General features: G+C 42.6%; 1 protein-coding gene across 1 annotated transcript; it reads left to right on the top strand.

The window, feature by feature from the left end:
* Positions 1-202: 202 nt before the first annotated feature.
* On the top strand, positions 203-12,987 carry sh3bp4a (SH3-domain binding protein 4a). Its single transcript, XM_070930754.1, has 4 exons — positions 203-326; positions 986-3,339; positions 12,241-12,429; positions 12,763-12,987. Exons 1-4 carry the CDS (start codon positions 203-205, stop codon positions 12,985-12,987), a joined length of 2,892 nt encoding a protein of 963 aa, XP_070786855.1.
* Positions 12,988-16,118: the final 3,131 nt, after the last annotated feature.

Raw genomic sequence — 16,118 nt, 5'->3', positions numbered from 1 at the left:
CGGCTTTGACCTTTGTAGCCTTTAACTGTGTTAGTGATCTAGAAAATGAAGCTTCCCATTGCAGTGTTGCCTCGGGAAGTCAGCTGAATGCCCCAATCCAGATGTGTTTAAAATTGGCCGGTCGCTCCCACTCTGAAATCTTGTTTGTTTCCCGTCCAGATGAAAAGCTGCCAATGAGCGAATGCTACGATAAGCACCGGCCATGGCTGCCCATCGAATCATCAGAGTGACGAACAACAACCACATCCTCCCTCGCTGTAAGTCTGAGGGGACGCTCGTCGACCTCAGTGAAGGGGTCACCGGAGCCACTCTCAACGATGTCAAAGGTCAGTGTTTTATGTCACTGTTGGTGCAAGTTGCGAAAAAATGATGTGTGTAAGGTACAAGACTCAATTATTTCAGAAACATAAGTGTTCACCAAGTATCTCCTTAAATAATTTGTTGTTTTAATTTTGTGCTTTGTGCTGAAAACATTATTATTCTTTCTCTTGCTCTTTCACTTTACTGGTTGCACTTCATTACAGCTTTGCTTACATGCTCCATATACGCTAATGAGGTGAACTAAAAATAGTAAATTATGCAGTAAATTATGCAGTTCATCTGCTCATACATTTACCTAGTGATCTTAACATTTTGTAATTTTATTCAGAATGATTATTTAATATTTTGGCTTCCTTCTCTGGGATTAAATTATCTTTTTCAGCTGCCCTGAAAGTTTTCCAGCATTAAAATGAACCGCTGAAGCATTTGGACACAAACGTTTACGTCTGTTCTGCACTACCATCACCTCATTAGTGCGACTGGTCCATTATGTCTGTGTCTGATTATGAGCGGTATTTTGAGCAATCAGCCCATGAGTGTGCTTATCCAAAGTAGGGCTAAGCCAGTTACAATGATTCTTTGCAATCAAGACAAATAGAAGTCCATCATTAATAGTTTCACAAGATAAAATTGGGATTTGATATAATATCTTTTTCCTTTTCAGTGCCTTCTCCCAGTGCCTTAAGGCTGGACACTTCAGCCTCCTATGGAGCTGCACAGGAAGTGGTTGCTATAAAGGATTATTGTCCCAGCAGCTTCACCACACTGAAATTCTCCAAAGGCGATCGCCTCTATGTGCTGGACACGTCAGGAGGAGAGTGGTGGTACGCCCACAACAACACGGAAATGGGCTACATCCCGGCCGCCTACGTCCAGCCGGTCAACTTCAGGAACTCTTCGCTTAGTGACAGTGGGATGATTGACAGTCTCGGGGAAGGGTACGAGGATGGGTCAAAGGAGTTCGGAGGATTGGGGGAGTGGACAGGAATGACCCTTAAGCCCTCCCCAATTTACAACAACAGCCCCTTCTCTGTGAACCCCTTTATTTGTCCATTGGATCAAAACTGCAAAGATATAGGTGCAAGGAACTCAGCAGACCTTATTCTGTTTGATGCACTGGCATCTCCATCATCATGCTCCAACTTTAACACTAGTACAACCTTGACCAATGGGTTCAGCAGCTGCCACATTAACAATACCACCCCCACCAGCCCAAACCAAGAGGTTTTACCTAACCCTCACAGGGATAACCCGTTTTTTAGGAGTAAACGTTCCCACAGTCTCTCAGAACTGTCAGTCCTGCAGGCACAGTCGAATCCAACCTTACCCTCTTCAGGATTCTTCACAGGCCTTAAGGCTCCTTCACCGGAGCAGTTTCAGAGCAGGGAGGACTTCAGGACTGCTTGGTTGAACCACAGAAAGCTGGCCAGGTCTTGCCATGACCTTGACTCCCTGGGCCAGAGTCCTGGGTGGGGCCAGACGCAGCCAGTGGAGACCAACATCGTGTGCAGGTTGGACAGTAACGGAGGAGTTGTTCAGCTCCCAGACACCCACATCAGCGCACACATCCCCGAAGGCCATGTCAGCCATGGAGACCACCAGCAGATCTCCATGAAAGCCTTACTTGACCCTCCTCTGGAGCTCAACAATGACCACTGCTCCACCGTCAGCCCCGTTGTGGAAATCAAGCTCAGCAACATGGAGACCAAGTCCTTTATCACGTTGGAGATGAAGGTATTGGTAACTGTCAAGAAGGAGAGTTGTCACACTGCAGAGGTGCTTTGTGTTCGAAGTGACTGCAAAGAAGGGCCTTACACGCCCATCCCTAATGCTTACATTTACAAGGATACAGTCCAGGTGCAGTTGGATAGTCTAGAGCCTTGTATGTATGTGGCTGTTGTGATTCAGGCACAGTACATCAGCCACAATACAACCGTTTGGGACCATGTGCTGAGGAAAGTAACTCTGGGTGTCTATGGACCCAAGCACATCCACCCTTCATTCAAGACAGTTGTGGCCATGTTTGGACATGACTGCGCCCCCAAGACCTTGTTGGTAAGTGAGGTGGGCCGGCAGGCTAGCGCCACCCCGCCAGTGGCCCTCCAGCTGTGGGGGAAGCACCAGTTTATGCTGGGGTTCCCTCAGGACCTCCAGGTGGGATTGTACTCCAACATGTCCAACTACCAGGTGAAGGCGAACGAGGGTGCAGGGATGATTCGGGGATTTCAGGTCAAACTGGGGAAAGTCAGCAGGCTGCTGTACATGATCACATCACACAACCCCAACAGCATCTCAGACTTCACTCTCAGGGTCCAAGTCAAAGACGCCCTCGACTGTATCCTCACTCAGTTCTGTGTCCAAACTCCGCAGCCACCGCCAAAGACCGGCGCGAGGATAACGGGCCAGAGGAGGTTTCTGAAAAAGAAAGAGGTGGATAAGATTGTCCTCTCGCCGCTGGCTGTCACTTCCAAATACCCAAAGTTTCAGGAGCGGTGCATTACCAATCTTAAATTTGGCAAGTTGATCAAAACAGTGATTAGGCAGCACAAGAGCACTTATCTGTTGGAGTACAAGAAGGGGGATGTTATTGCTTTGCTCAGCGAGGAGAAAATCAAACTGCGAGGTCAACTGCGGACCAAAGAGTGGTACATTGGATACTATCAGGGGAAGATAGGCCTTGTCCATGCTAAGAACGTTTTAGTACTGGGTAAGGTCAAGCCCATTTATTGGTGTGGGCCGGACCTAACAACCACGATGCTGCTGGAGCAGATCCTGAAGCCTTGCAAATTTCTTACATACATCTACGCAACTGTGAGGACGGTTTTAATGGAGAATGTGGGCAACTGGAGGGCGTTTGCAGATGCCCTGGGGTACGGGAATTTGCCACTGAATTATTTTTGCCGGACCGAGCTGGACAATGAGCCGGAGAAGGTGGCGTCAGTTCTGGAGAAACTCAAAGAGGAGTGTACGAATGTGGACAACAAGGAGAGGAAGTCCTTCCAGAGGGAACTCATGATGGTAAGACCAAGATATTTAAGACAAGGTTTCATTTTACGGCGTCATTGTTTTTATGGCCTGTTTTCACAAAAGTAGGAGACACCGTTAACAATGAAAAGGAAAAAGTGTTTGTATGACATGAAGTTGACTTCTGTCCCTTTCCATTTTGTTTTCCTGAGAAACAACCCAGTCCTGTTGGATTTTTGAGCAGGCATTAGTGCGAATCTTTCGGCTAAGAAAGGAGAGGGGGACTCTCTCTTGACAGCTACTTTACAGCGGCCTTGAGCCTTGGCCTTATTAAGTCAGGAACTGTAAAGCTCTTCTTCCTGAAGGGAGAAACTACAAAACTGACCTTTAAAGTTATCAAGGGGATGCAAATCTGTCACTGTCCCATAGACAAAGAATGGGGTGCTGCCCATTGTGTGTCCAAATGAGGTCCATATTGAAATTAGCCATTTATCTATAAATCCCCTGAAATAGTGACCTGTGGCAAGTTCACAGAGCCAAATATAGTCTGTTTGTTTTATTAGGAAAGAGTAGGGCAAGATCACAATCACTGAATTGTCTTTGAACAGAGGAAAACGGTACATATAAATTGCTGCCATTCCTCTATATCTTCCAACTGTCATGCTCAGCAAAAGCATTTACTGCACCGTTAAAGAAAATTGTCCGAACACTGCGGCAACAGCTTTTATTCTCCAATGATGCACATCACAAACCGAGCAGAGAGGAGACTTTTATCAGTGTCCCTCAGATGGTTGCTGCATCATTTGTTAAGCTTTGTTGAAGCTAAACAGAACAAAAATCTAGTTTCCAAAACAGTCACTCGCTGTCTGATTGATTTGTGTCTCTTTGCTACGTCGGCACTCAACATGATTTCTTTCCACGTCGGACCGTGTTGCAGTCAGACAATGTGACAATCTGAGTGTGAACTGGAAGGATTTGGATCCTTATGCTCAGTCACATGAATGGTAAACAACTTGTTTTACAGCCCGAGGTGGCTCACAGTGTGAACAGCCATCACATGAAAAATAAAGGGGGAGTTGGAGGAGAAAATCCTGTAAAGGGAAGCATAGAAATAAAACTTAACATCTGCAGTTTGAGGGAAAACAGCTCTGTCAAGCAAACGCACGCCGGCCTCGATGTGTTTTTCTTCTCCGACAGCGCCGGCACCCTGGGGGAGGCAAAAAAACATTTCCCTTGCCAGACGCCATTATTCAAAAAGTACTTTAGCAAAGTACATTTTCCAACTGCTGTTTATTCAGGCGGAGTTGAAACGTGCATCTACTTCTGTGGCAGCAACATGCTCAGCGTGGTTTCGGCTGGCGGCCACCGGAGCAGCTGGGGGTAAAGTGCCTTGCTAAATGGGACTTTGACAGCAACTGTTAAGGTAACGGAGAGTGTTACTCATTTGTTATCCAGAGCGCCTCACCTACAACTACCTCTCCCTGTTTGACTGTGTGTCTTGTGACCTCTCCATAATCTCACCAAGTCTAAAGCGAAAGGAGGCATGCTTTCATGTTTTATAAAAGGCTTTTATTCTGGCGGCTACCTTCAACTCCAGCTGAGGCTTTTAAACTTCCTGTGTGCACAAAGAACGCCTTGGCTTTCTTATCTCTGAACCAGGCTCCATCCTTGACTGCTCTGAGCTACATTTTTTTTTTTTTCATATTTTCTGGAAAATGAGAGGAGGACACACTCAGATGTCTGTAAAAGTCCAGCAATTTTCTCGTGAAGTTAGAAACACTTTCATCACCAAGGACGATATCGAAATTTGTCTCGTTGACCTTGATGAAGTGAAGTTTTGTCCTTACATGTTTGCCATTATATGGAATTTACCTCAGATATGATGTTTCCTGGCTGAACACAGCTACAGAGAAAAACTGATTTAAAACCCCGACATTATGTTTGAGTTAAAGGACCAGTTGCCAAAACATGATTTCATTACTCCGTGTCTCATGTTGCTCTGCAAGCTGTTCAGACCAAATCAAATTCAGGGTTATTGTTTGTTGACAAAATGTTGACTAAACCAGCAAGTGACTCTTTCAGTGTTTCGGACCGAAAGCTCAGTTTAACATTTTGTGGTTCCAGCTTCTCACTTGTGAGAATTTGCGGTTTATCTTTGTCTTGTGTCGTCGCAAATTGATCATTTTGGGGATTTGGACTGTTGATCAGACGAAATGAGCTGTTTGAAGACATCAAGTGATGGCTTTCAGGCATTTTGCTCTAGTAGTGACTTCTGTCAAGACAAACAAAGACAAAATAATATGACACAATCTACCCGTTTTCTTTATCTTTTGCTGGTAAGAGATCAGACCTAGAACTGGTTGTCTTGAGGTGATTTTTTTCCCTGGATTTTATGTCCAGATGCATCTAAAACTTGTTTCCTGAGTTGTAAACCACTCCAGGATGTGTGTGTGTGTGACCTGCAATATTTTCCCCAGAGAGCACAGGCTTGAATTACTAAATCTTCTCCTCCTCCCCCCGTCTTATACAATCGTTACTCAATAAAACATTCCTACTTTGAGAAAATCCTCGATTAGAAAACAAGGCGTTCAGCGCTTTCTCTATAATGAGGCTTTTATCCAGCTAACCTGCTCTTTTTCAGGACAAAAATACCCAAATCCACACTAATATGTGAAATGTTCCAGATAAAAGTATCTAATTTAAACATTATGGTGATTAAAATCCACAATATGTCAGTCCAGTGTGTCCAAGATACAGATTCAGGCACCTTTTTTGAGCACCACACCACTTACATATGCAGATTAGTTCATTGGAGAGACGTGTCAGGAAAGGATGGGGTGAAATGATCGAACAGGGGGTCGATGATGAGTATAAACTAGAAGGTATCATAATGAGGAACCCAGGGAGGGAGACTCAAGGTGGGGGCAATGCTTCAATGAGGTGGCTTCATTGTCCAGCCTGTGGTTTCTGTAACGAGAGAGGAGGAAATGGGTTTGGTGGGAGGGACGTGAGAACTGATACAAGTGGAAAAGAAAGAGTTTAGACACACCTAAATACTGCAGGTAAGAACAGGATACTGAATAAGGTCTTTATTCCTGAATCTACGTTCGAAAGGAGCATGTCTTCACCTTTATTCATTTGTTTTTAATTGTTTAAATAGTTCATTTTTGGGGGAAATTTGCCTTTTTCTTTCTTGCCCAGAGTTAGATTAGAAGATCGACACCACTCTCATGTCTGTGCGTTCAGATTAAGCACTGAGGTGATTAGCTTAGCTTAGCTTAGCTTAACGAGCTATCTTGGCTAGTTACAGCATGTAACTCCCCCTTTACCTTTCAGTTTGTTTATGGGTTAAACAAACAAGATACAACATGTTAATCAGTGAGCTTTAGGTGTAGGTGTAATTTTTGCTAGCTCCAGTTTTTATGCTAAGCTAAGCTAATCACCTCCTGACTCCAGCTCCATACTTAACGTACAGACTTGAGAGTGGTATCAATCTTTCGATCTCACTCTTGGAAAGAAGGCAAATATCTTTTTTTTAATCCATTTTTTTCACTTAAACAAGCCACAAAACATGTTTTATGTTTGTCTTAAAAAACCTTTTACATCTTAAATTCAACATCTTGCCAGCTGTAGTGGATGGTCTAATTGTTTATCCATGATCCATAAAGCTGTTGTCACTTCCTTTTATTTGGTAATACTAACTAGTCAAGTAGTCCTGGTTGTCTTGCCAGCAGTTTAGATCGACGTGAGTCTACGCGGAGATATAAAATTATACACAATTGATGCTAGAAAGGCAACAGAAGAGGAAAATATGGCAGAAGCTACTGTTTTCTGGTGTAGTTTTGAGACTCTAGTATCTAAACTCTGGCAGAAGCAGAAAAGTTATGTTGGATTTTCAAAGTGGAGAGCCCCTACTGGCTTTAACTGCTCTGGACAGTCTGAAACATTAAAAATGAAAGTGTTGCAGCAGAACAAGCGTGGTTTGTCTTCAGGGTTTAGACCAACTCAACACGTCTCCCCCTCTTTTCCACGCTGGCCGTCGGGTGTTCTCATGTTGAAATGTGAGCAGGCATTGATCAGGACGGAGCTGGAGGCCCGGGGGGGGGGGGCATCCGACACCGCCCCGGCAGATCTTTTAACGCCGCGGCTCAGGTTACGAAGGCAGAGGACAAATGAGAAAGCCGTCCCTTGTGCCTGTCAGTGGAGGAGAGTGTTGTTTAATAATAGATCCGTGCAGAGAGGCGGGGCGAATCACTCCTGCAGGGGACGTAATCAATCCCCAGCTAGTAGACTCCCGTCTGAGACCTTTAGTCATAAAACTCAACGGTAACAGCACCGGAAAATTAGACTTCTGTGTGAACGTACAGCTGCCTCGAGCCCCTGTGACGGCTAATAAAGATCAGCACGTTAATTAAGCGATGAATATTTAACAGCCAACCTGATTATCCAGACCTGCTGCAAGTTTACTGGACCCAAAACTAGAAACACGAGGTCCTCATGCAGGAAAAATATATTTTTTGACAGCTAATGAAATCAACTGCACACAGACGCTGAGGATTTTCCAGATTAGAGAAACCTCTAACGCTCCACACAGGAAGTGATTGATCTGATTTCTCTAATGGGACATTTCAACCAAACCAACTGGGACCTAAACTCGTAGACAAGTCAGGAGCTGAATGTTTCTTTCGAGCGGTTATGTTTGTGTTTCTGTGGCTGTATTGTTTAAAGCAGATGTTTAAATGTGGAAAGGGAGACAAGAATCTTATCTGCAAAGTGTGCACAGCTACAGAACTATTTATTGTTTAAACATGAAGAACCTGAAATGTAATTCACATCTTAAATTCTAATGTCGGTTGTAGCAACTAAATCAGTGACGTTCAGCGCTGCAACGTTCCCGTGGGCAACATTTTTTGGCCCCTGTGGTCGAAATATACAGGTCACGTTCAGCTTTCAACCAAAGCGATAAAATATAATAAATTTATTCAAGCGATGGACGTCATCAAAGCGCATTGCTGCCGAGTTAATGAAGCCCTTCAGATGACCTCTCGCTGTGAAAATATAAGCTCTAATTCGATTAAAATGTGCATGTTGCATTCATGGTGCCTTGAGAACTGTCTTTAATTTAGAAAACATAAATATTTTGAAATAAATGAGATTAGATGTGACACTGAGCTCACGTGATCATAAACGAAGATCATTCATGAGGGAGATTTTTATGAAATTGTGACGTTTCAGTGACCTTTATAACAATATTTAGCACTTGAAACTGTCCCTTCTTGCTGCCGCTGTTGTCCTCCTCTCTCTCTTTCTCTTTTCTACCTGTCGGTGTTATCGCCTGCCCTGCTCCACCTCTCCTCTCTGTTTGGAAGTGAAGCTCATTTAGCTGACAGCCGCCCGGTCAGCTGTCAGCTCCGTCTGTCCGTCTGCTTCGGGGCTTCCTGCAGGTCGCCACTATCTCATATTTTTCAGACACTTTAGTCTCTCACGGAGCAGACTGTCTTCTATTTTTAGTGCAGAATCATCCTGTTATTTAATAATGTGGAAACAGTGCAGCTGGAGATCCATTTCTACATTCTGCCATTTGATGGAGGGCTCCGCGTGATTCATACAAGTTACTTCACTCGTTTTAAGAGTTGGATTATTCAGAATTCCTGTTACGATTGAAGCCGAAACGCCCCAAAAAGGAGTTTTAATTGAGCTGAAGCGTACATGTGAAGGACTCCAGCTGGAACCGAAACAACAGCTGACAAAGTGTCCTTGAGCAAGACACTGACCTTTGACCTCCATCTGCTGCAGCTTGAGCATGCGATAAGTGTCTCAGAGGGAGATGAATTGTCTTTTTCCAGAAAACAAAATTCAGATTTTAGAGATTAAAAGTTCAGCGTTGAAGGTACTCCACCCCTCTGCACCCCCCTGACCTCCTGACCTTTATTTTGACACTCCTTCCCGTTTCCTGTCGTGCCTCTCCTGCTTTAATTCTTTCCGGCTTAGATAACGCGTCCCTCACGATTTGCATTTGAACGCATCATTTCCAGACGGCAGGCTCGAGTGTTGAACCCCGTCGTGTGTGTGTGTGTGTGTGTGTGTTTTGACGACCTGGTCAGGGTCTATATTTAGACTGAAACCTGTGTGAAGCCTGAATCAGCAGACGGACGACATGACAGAAGAAGGCAAAAGTGCTTCTCGGCCAGGTGGTAGAGAGAGATAGAGACAGACAGCGAGAGAGAGAGAGAGAGAGAGAGAGGAGGTGAATACAGATAAACTGGACTGTTTCAAAACCAAATAATTCATCATGTCAGTTTGGTTTGGAAAGCTAATAATAATTCACTTTATTTCAGAGCTGCAGTTCATAACAAAGAAGATAAAAGACAAAGGATGGGAAAACAGATTATTCTAATAAATGGAAATCACATGACCTCTGGATTGTAAGGTGCTTCCTGTCTTGTCTCTGAAGCTTAAACGTGCTTCTGCCAAACAGACAACATGCACACATCCGACTACATCGTGACCTGAAGCCGCAATAATGACGGTGTTTTCATTTGTGTACTTTAAAGGATAAGTCTTGTGACTTTTCTTATTGTCAGCAAATCCCATTAAAGGAGCAAAACCAACAACGAATTGACCCCCGAAGTATTCTGAGCCTTTACTTAAGTAAAAGTACCAACACAGTGTAAAAATACTCCACTGCAAAGTAGATTTTACTTTAAAGTATTTTGAGCCAAATACACTCAAGTAGCATTTTTATATCCAGCTAGTCAAGATAGAACCAATTTTAAAGACTTTATATATATTATTGGGCAGTTTAAACGTAAAATATATCTATATGTGTATATATAATATGTAATCAATTCAATATATCAATAAGTGCTTTAAGTGTTTTACATGTTAAGTCTTATTTATTGTAATATGTGTCCTCCTGAAAAGCCTGTAAGTTGAATTAATTAATATTTAATGGGGTTTTTTCAGGTGCAGGAACAAATATTAAAGAAGAAAGTAAGAAGAGGAGGCTTTATTCCTCCTGCTTTGTGCTTTTTCTTTGTATATTTTATATATAAACTGACGCGTCATTGTTTCAGTGCGTGATTGGAAAGTTGTTATTGTGCCAAAATATTATCGCTCATCGTGAATTTGAATTTGAGTGACTGACGGAGAGAAATCAGTGTGAAATTTGGTCTTTTTGATTCAGATTAGAGTGTGTGTGTGTGTGTGTGTGCAGCTGAATCAGTAGAAACTACTTGAGCTCCATTAAATGAAGTCGAGGCTCCACACTTGAAGATTATCTCGTGAGGAAAAGAAAATGAACTTCATGTCTTCTTCACATTTTCTGTCCACGTTCGCGTCGTCAGAGTCCATCTGAGAAATCTTTGATATGATTTACATAAAAGCACCGAACCTGAAGTGCGTTTATTTTTCTATGTACTCGTGGATGTGAGTAATCTGATGAATCACGTCATGTTTCATTCGGGACGCCGCTGTTCTGTCCCGAAATCCTCGATGACAAAGAGTTTCACGCAGCGCTGACCTCTGATCTGATCTTATTATCTTATTAAAAAAACGGACTATTCGCTGTGTCGTGTTCAGATGGGAACAGAGAGCAAAAGGTTAATTAGAGTTATAATATTCCAGCCATGGTTGGTTTTCATTTGAGCATCGTTTATTTAGAGCAGTAAACGAGTGTATCTCATGTTTAATGAATAAGAAAGATATTAGCAACCATGATCTGATTCTATGCTGCAGCGCTCACACAGCAGCGTAGCACAGCAAAAGATTAAAACTGCTGAAAATCACACCTTTTGGTGACATTATGCACATGTATCATATAATTACATATATGGTGGCATCTTCCAGTACCAACACTTATACTGGCTGCCAGTCACCAGCTTCTACTAAGGAGATCTTGCAAAGCTAATTAATGTCGCTCTGCTGTGATTTATTTGCAACAATGCTTTTAATGCTTGCTTTTGAGTCTAGTTTGGAATAAAAGTGTGTGTTACACCTCCGTTAGAGCTTCTTAGAGTCATAGTAAATAAAGAACTGTGTACGCTTGCTTGCGGCTTTCTGGGGCTGGCAGAAGAGAAAAACCTCCCCTGCAAAGAGCCTGAAAGGTATCACCACAGGACGGTGCGTCACTTTGAAGTGTGTGTATATCCTGGATGTGTGTGTGTAAAGATGTAAGACGCTGCAGTGGTTGATACTCCTGCTTTTCTGAACCAAAATCGTATCTCTGGATGGACACACGCACACATGCACACACTGCATTTTTTGGTCTTCAGTGGCCGTTGTGCTTCTTTTCAAGAAAAAAAAAACAGAAAGAAGGAAATCTTGCCTGCAGTGTATTTTCCAGTCAGCTGCTTTTATTAATGCTCAGTATTTTCTAACCCTCATTTAACCGGGTTAGCTGAGTAAGAACGTATTTACAGCAGCAGCCTGAGGGACATGACTACTTACAGGAGCGGTTAATGATTACAGTCATACACAGTCAGATTTTTCTTTAGCAACAAGCTTTTATATTTGCCATTCAGCCCTTGTGGCCAGTTGAAAGACAAACAGCAAATCTCAATGGGACTATAGATGAAAACAGTTTGAGGGATCATGTGATGATTAACAGAACCAAAACCTCTTTAATCTTTATTTTATTTCTTGTGAAACGGTGGATATTTGTTACCCAAATAAGCCTCCAAAAATGATTCAAATGAAACCGTTTAAGAGGGAACAAGACCAGTTGAACGTGTGAAGACTGATCACACATAGATAGGAGGGGATCTAGGGGATCCGACTGGGGACCCAAGGTGGACTGGAGTTTGGTCCAAGGTTGTGTCCAACTGTTGTGGAGCATCGTATTGCAGCCAGTGTTGGTGTCCTCTCTCTATTTGGTCTGACGTCATATATTTGACATAGTATACTGGCTTTATGTAATTAAAATTCACTGCTGACTGTCTCCCTTTCCCCCATCAGGCTTTGCTGAAGATGGACTGCCAGGGTCTGGTTGCCAGACTGGTCCTGGATTTTGTCTTGTTGACCACGGCGGTGGAGGTGGCGTCCCGGTGGAGGGAACTGGCCGAGAAACTTGCTCGAGTGTCCAGACAGCAGATGGAGGCTTACGAGGCTCCGCATCGCGACAAGAACGGTCTATTGGACAATGAGGTGAGAGACCTGAGTGAGTTATTATTGTTATTTTACTCTATATTTCTTTACATTTTGGCAAATTGGCACCATTGAAAGTATGCCGAATTAGCTATTAGCAGTTCCTATTTGCAGTGTACCCATGGATATACAGACAACTATCACTGGATTATTTTGATACTGAGGAAAACTTTAAAACACGGTGATTATAAGGCAAGTTCTGCAGTTATAGGGAGTGTCTCTTTTTCTTTGGTTTCTGAGCAGAATTATTAACAAGTTTGTCCAATCTCTTGCCGTCTGCACCTAAAAAAAACTCTTCCCCTTCTTTCTCTCTGACCCCGATCCACCATTCAGTCCATGTGGAAGCCAGCCTACGACTTCCTCCTGACGTGGGCCGCCCATGTGGGGGACAGCTACCGAGATGTGATCCAGGAGCTCCATCTGGGCTTGGACAAGATGAGGAACCCCATCACCAAGAGGTGGAAGCACCTGACCGGCACGCTAATCCTTGTCAACTGCCTCGATACCCTCCGCGGTGCCGCCTTCTGTCCCACCGGGTACGGAGATTTCGCTGTGTGAACATTTTCATCCACCTGGAGAACATTTTGAAGAAGTCTGTGAGGGTTGTCTCCTTCGGCTCGAGTTACTGGAGCTTGGTCCTAAGATTGGAGTTTAGTCGATGCTCGTGAACATTCATTGTCTCTGTCAAAGACGGTTCAACAGGACGACATCGAGGACACAAAGTTTGGGATGGATGTCAGAGATCCAGTTCAGGGTGTCTGGTAAATCTCTAGGCTTTACTCAGCCTTTGATCTTCAGGTCAGACCTGTACGTCATGGTCACTTGTTTGGAGTCTTGGATCAGTATCCTGGCAGCACCGATTGGCTCTTGTTAAGCGCCAGAGGTGCAAACGCCATTGGACAAGGAAGATCTGCCTGTGTTTTTTCATGCCTCTTGTTACGATTGTCCTGCTTTCTTTTTCCTTTTACTCCCTCTTCTCCATCTCTTTTCTACCTCAGCCTTTGTCTGTATCACTTCCTGTCTTTGTGTTTTTAGATGTCTTTCTTTGTCTTATCTTTTGCTGTCCTCCGCTCGTACACTTTCTCTTCCCGTCTCACTCTTGTTACAGTCTAATTTCAGTTTGTATGATTTGTTATCTCTCTGTCCACTCTTTTTCCTTCACCCTCAGGACAACATCAGAAACCTCAACCACTGCAGTACATAACCACACATACTGTGAACTTTGACCTTTCCACCATCTTTAAAAGCTGATTTGACTTTTCCCTCCATTACTTTTTATTCTTTGACATGCGTCTCACTGGTAGTTTTTTTCTTTTTTTCAAAAGAAGGCAATCAAGGCAATCAGAAATTGTTTCATACATTCAAACATTTGTCAGTAATTAGCTTGCCAGAAACAGTTAGCCCAATGCTAACTTTACATGTGACTGCGTAGTCCATGCAGTAACAGTACAGTATATCTGTTTATGCAAGATATACTTCTATTTTTATACTTGCAGAACAATACAGATGATGTATTATCGACAGTGTTATTCTTGTGTACTATTCCTGGTTTGGATTTCCCTCGTGTGCAAGTCATTTCCATCATATTTCAGCTGCAGTCGGTCAAAGTTAGAAGTTCCAAACTTAAAAGTCAAAATTACAATCTTTGTGTGTTCTGTACAGCTAAAAACAAAAAAACGTGGACACTAGTTTTTAGCCAAACATCGAAATCCAGTTCCTTGTGCAAAAGTTAACTCTACGTACGTCAATAGATAGCATTAGCTTAGCTAGTTAGCTTGCTAACGCTAAGGCTTTCTTGCATTTATTATAAGTGCATATATAATATAATATTTTCCAGATTCAAAACTGTTGCACACACAAACGTTTTGATTGATCAAATAGCATGTGACAAAGATGCAACAAAGATGTATTTGAGGATAATAATGTAAGTTTGGAATTTTCTAAACTTTCTGTCATAACGATGATTATTTTCTTGTGGCACATTTTACCGGAAGTGTTGGAGGAGGGTTCGTGCTTTAATTAAAGACACATCAGCTGTTGCAGTCAGATGAAACCTATGAACGTGTGGGTTCAGGACAGGCCTCCACAGTTTACTGCTTAAAAAAATTGAAATGTGACTTTAAACTGTGAAAACTTAGGTATCAGAAAATATCTAGTTTTTGTTAAATTTATATTTAAAGAAGCCTTTTGTCTCTGATTTGTGTTTTCAAGCATTTCGTCAAGTGTAATCAATCAGCTTTGATGCTTTTATTGTTAATTTCTACATCTGTTTTCATGTCAGTCTTTCATTCAGTGTTTTCTCTTGTTTCTTTTCAACATGTTTTGTGACGGCTGCAGTTTTCCTGGAGTTTATATATTTGTACTGAACGCCGATCGAGTACTGACACATTCTTAAGTGATGTCGCGTCGCCTGTGACAGGTCGCAGATCTGAAATCTGTTCATTGTCTGTTCAGAAGGTTTCAATAAAACCGAAAACGACATGTAATGAAAAGCACTGTGTGTGTGTGTGAAGAAGATTTCTTCAAATACAAGTATTGGAAAACTCAAAACCACATATCACGCAGATATTTTTTATTTTGGAGTATTTGGAGTCTAATGAAAGGATCAAAATGTCATATCGGCGGTGGAATACAGTCAATTAATTTTATCGTGTGACTTTGTGACACCGACACAAGTGTGGAAAGCATCGGTGTGTTGCTTTTCCAATTTGTTCTTTCATGCGCTCACTAATCAGCCTGGTTAACTGCAGATGTAAGGCGGGTCAGTTGATGGTAAAACTGGGTGTGGTCCCTTTTAAGAGGCTGAACAGGAAGAGGACAGAAATGTTTGGGGAGAAGACAAAGTAAGGTGGAGGTTATCAACAAGTAGAGGACATGTACAGTATATATACATACATATAAAAGCTCCTTTTTGGGGGGTGAGAACCACAACTGGACGGATCACTGAGGAGTCAAGTCGTCTCTTTCTTCACCGTGAGATTGATTCTTGCGTTACATTTTGCAGTTCATTGCTATTTTTAATGATCTTTTTCACATTTTGAAAGGGGATATATATATATATATATGGGAATATATGAAGAGGACCAGTGCTGACATATAATTTACCCTGTCTCGTGGTTAAACAGCTTTTAATACAGTGGCTCTCTAATTTTCGAGTATAATCAGGCTAAATATACCAGCTGATAAAATAAACAGTTACTGTATTCTAGCTCAGTTAAAAGTCTCTATGAGTATATGAATGTAAGACGGTTTTGAAGCAGTTGTTAGGTGTTTTTCAGGCTAGCACTTACCCCCTGCCTGCAGTCTTTGTGCTATGCTAGGCTAAACACAACCGGGACTCACAGCATAGAAAGCAAACACACGTTTCATGCAGCAAAGGGTTGACGAATTCTTTCCACCTCCGTGAATTTGCAAATCATGTCCAAACTGCGATTCCTTCTGCACAAGAGCGTTCATTAAAGGGCCGTGTGTTGTGTGACGCCGCTGTCATTGTCATTGTGAGTTCCACACAGACAATACAGCACATTCCTTCATGTAAACACACACGCAGGAAACGCACATCCAAATATCCCGCATGAACGCACAAACGATGACATGTGCTAATGCATGCACAAACACCACACATGAATGCACACAAATCCATCTTCATATGCTCTCTTTCCCAGCCAAATACAATCCTACACACACAC

This window comes from Enoplosus armatus, chromosome 24 (assembly GCF_043641665.1).
Source record: "Enoplosus armatus isolate fEnoArm2 chromosome 24, fEnoArm2.hap1, whole genome shotgun sequence".
Classification (NCBI taxonomy): Eukaryota; Metazoa; Chordata; class Actinopteri; order Centrarchiformes; family Enoplosidae; genus Enoplosus; species Enoplosus armatus.
Note: the sequence above shows the minus strand (reverse complement) of the source record. Positions and strands in the feature narration are given on the sequence as shown.